The 2,007-nt window shown below is 32.1% G+C and overlaps 1 protein-coding gene across 1 annotated transcript; it reads left to right on the top strand.

The window, feature by feature from the left end:
- The first annotated feature begins 492 nt into the window (after positions 1-492).
- Positions 493-2,007, top strand: LOC143538278 (uncharacterized). The gene is made up of 7 exons (XM_077031867.1): positions 493-516; positions 617-651; positions 735-923; positions 1,017-1,124; positions 1,191-1,254; positions 1,344-1,442; positions 1,867-2,007. The coding sequence occupies exons 1-7, from the start codon at positions 493-495 to the stop codon at positions 1,957-1,959; spliced, it is 612 nt and encodes a 203-aa protein (XP_076887982.1). The 3' UTR covers positions 1,960-2,007.

Genomic DNA, 2,007 nt, shown 5'->3' on the forward strand with positions numbered 1-2,007 from the left:
AAACCAATTCAGTTTTCTTAACATATTTATAGACAACCTTTTATAACATGTCTGTTGGACTAACGAATTCCGCATGTTGTTTACTTGTTTTAATCCCCAAATTTGGCTTTTTGTTCTTTGTTGGAATTGTCTCGGATTGGTAAAAATAAAATGCTGAATCAATTTTCTTTTTGTAGGAAAAAGTGGTGCCAAAAGTACCAATGGGAAAAAATGCAAAATGGCTAAAAGAACTTGATTATGAGAATGGAAAAGACAATGAACAGCCAGCAAAACAAGAAGATGGAAAAAGAAAAGGATCAGCCAAGAAAATAAGAGATTGGAAAGGAAAAGATAAAGAAAAGAAAAAAGGATGACAAGAGAATGGAAAATAAAAAAGAGAAAGGAAAAGAAAAGGAGAATGAAAAGGTGATCATGCAAAAAAGGATGACGAGAGCATGAAGGAATACGAGGATACGAATTGAGAAAAGTAGTGTTTTGAAAATGATTGCAATGATGGCTGATGCAAAATTTTCAAAGGTTGAGTATATAAAATTGCGGTGTGAAGATGATCTCTTTGGGTACGAGAGTCGCATATGCCTATATGCGGATGATTTTGAAAGAGTTTTTTACATTGCAGGAGATTAGCGATTTTGTCATTATAATTTATATGATGTAAGTGCTTAAATTTTATTTAAATAATTGTTCGTAAAACACAATTTATTCACTCAGTTTAGTTTTTGTATCTTATCAGGCAGGCACTTGTTTGAGCAAATCAACAATGGGTCAAAAAGAAATCATGGAATTTGTTTTGTGAGCCCGACTACAGCCTCACCACGTGAACATAAATCAAAGTTCAAAAATATTGATGATTCAAGTCGAAGCATTGCAAATCGGTTGCTTAACAGAAAGGACAATGACACCATCTTGATTCCCTACAATCCCGGGTCTAATTATCAAAACCATCCAAATCGAAATCCAAGTTTTACTAGTTTTATTATTTGTTTGACTAAATTTGGTTTTTGTTTTTTTCTTTTTAGAAATCATTGGGTGTTGGGCGTACTAAACATGAAAACAATGACTTGCTATTACCTTGATTCTCTAAAGCCAGGAACTGTTATTTTGCAGTTGCAGCAAATTATCGATGGGTAAGTTATACAAATTATGGAAACATTATGTTTTAGTATTTGATATATTTCTTAACATTTTTGTAGTGCAATGAACTTGTACGGTACACAAAGTGGATCGAGGGTAAAACTCTATTGGATCAACGCTAGGGTGAGCATTTAATTCCTTATTGAAATAGTAGTTTTAACCTAATTATATGAATCTACGTTACGATGACTATTTGTTATGTATTTATGTAGTGTCCATGTCAGCCGGGAAGCACTGAATGTGGCTACTTTATGTTAAAGTTCATGAAAGAGATAGTTGATGAAGGAATTGAAATACTGGTCAATGATAATGTAAGTATAGCAGCTTTTTATATTTTCAATATTGTATCAGTTTAGTAAATTTATGACAGTAGATTTAAGTTATAGTGTTAAGGTTGACTTTTTATAGTCAAGCTGATGATTAATGCTGATCAAAATGTGACATTTAGTTAAGAACTTTTTCCCCTAAACCTAGATAAATAAGTCTCCATAACCAGTTAAGAACTTAGGATATGAAGTTATTATGTTATGTGATTAATAAAAGTTAGTATTTCTACTGTAATTAGACTCAATTCGCTTAGTGGAACTTAGGATATGAAGTTATTGATCTTGTACATTTGTCGTATTGTATATGCTAGATCAGGTTATCAAGTTGCTTAGTGGAATATCTGATTGACCACTTTTTTTTGACAAATCATTTGAACTTTAGGTTTAACTAATCTAAATTTTTTCCCAGGTTGGGGGAGGGAATAATGAATACACGGATGCTCATATTGATGGAATTCGTGAAGAATGGTCGACTTTTATGGCATCATTTATTTACCAGTGAATGTTCGTATCGATGTTAATGAAATGTTAAACGTTGAAATATCGTGAA

This window comes from Bidens hawaiensis, unplaced genomic scaffold (assembly GCF_021521415.1).
Source record: "Bidens hawaiensis isolate Kalapana, Puna unplaced genomic scaffold, B.hawaiensis_p1.1 tig00011542_1, whole genome shotgun sequence".
NCBI lineage: Eukaryota > Viridiplantae > Streptophyta > Magnoliopsida > Asterales > Asteraceae > Bidens > Bidens hawaiensis.

What these genes read in the sequence shown, in the direction of transcription:
- LOC143538278 (XM_077031867.1), top strand. Translation starts at nt 493, where the DNA reads ATGGCTGATGCAAAATTTTCAAAG. An exon ending in TTGATTCCCTACAATCCCGG is followed by an intron (nt 924 to 1,016) that starts GTCTAATTATCA and finishes TTTTCTTTTTAG; the next exon opens with AAATCATTGGGTGTTGGGCG. An exon ending in TTGCAGCAAATTATCGATGG is followed by an intron (nt 1,125 to 1,190) that starts GTAAGTTATACA and finishes ACATTTTTGTAG; the next exon opens with TGCAATGAACTTGTACGGTA.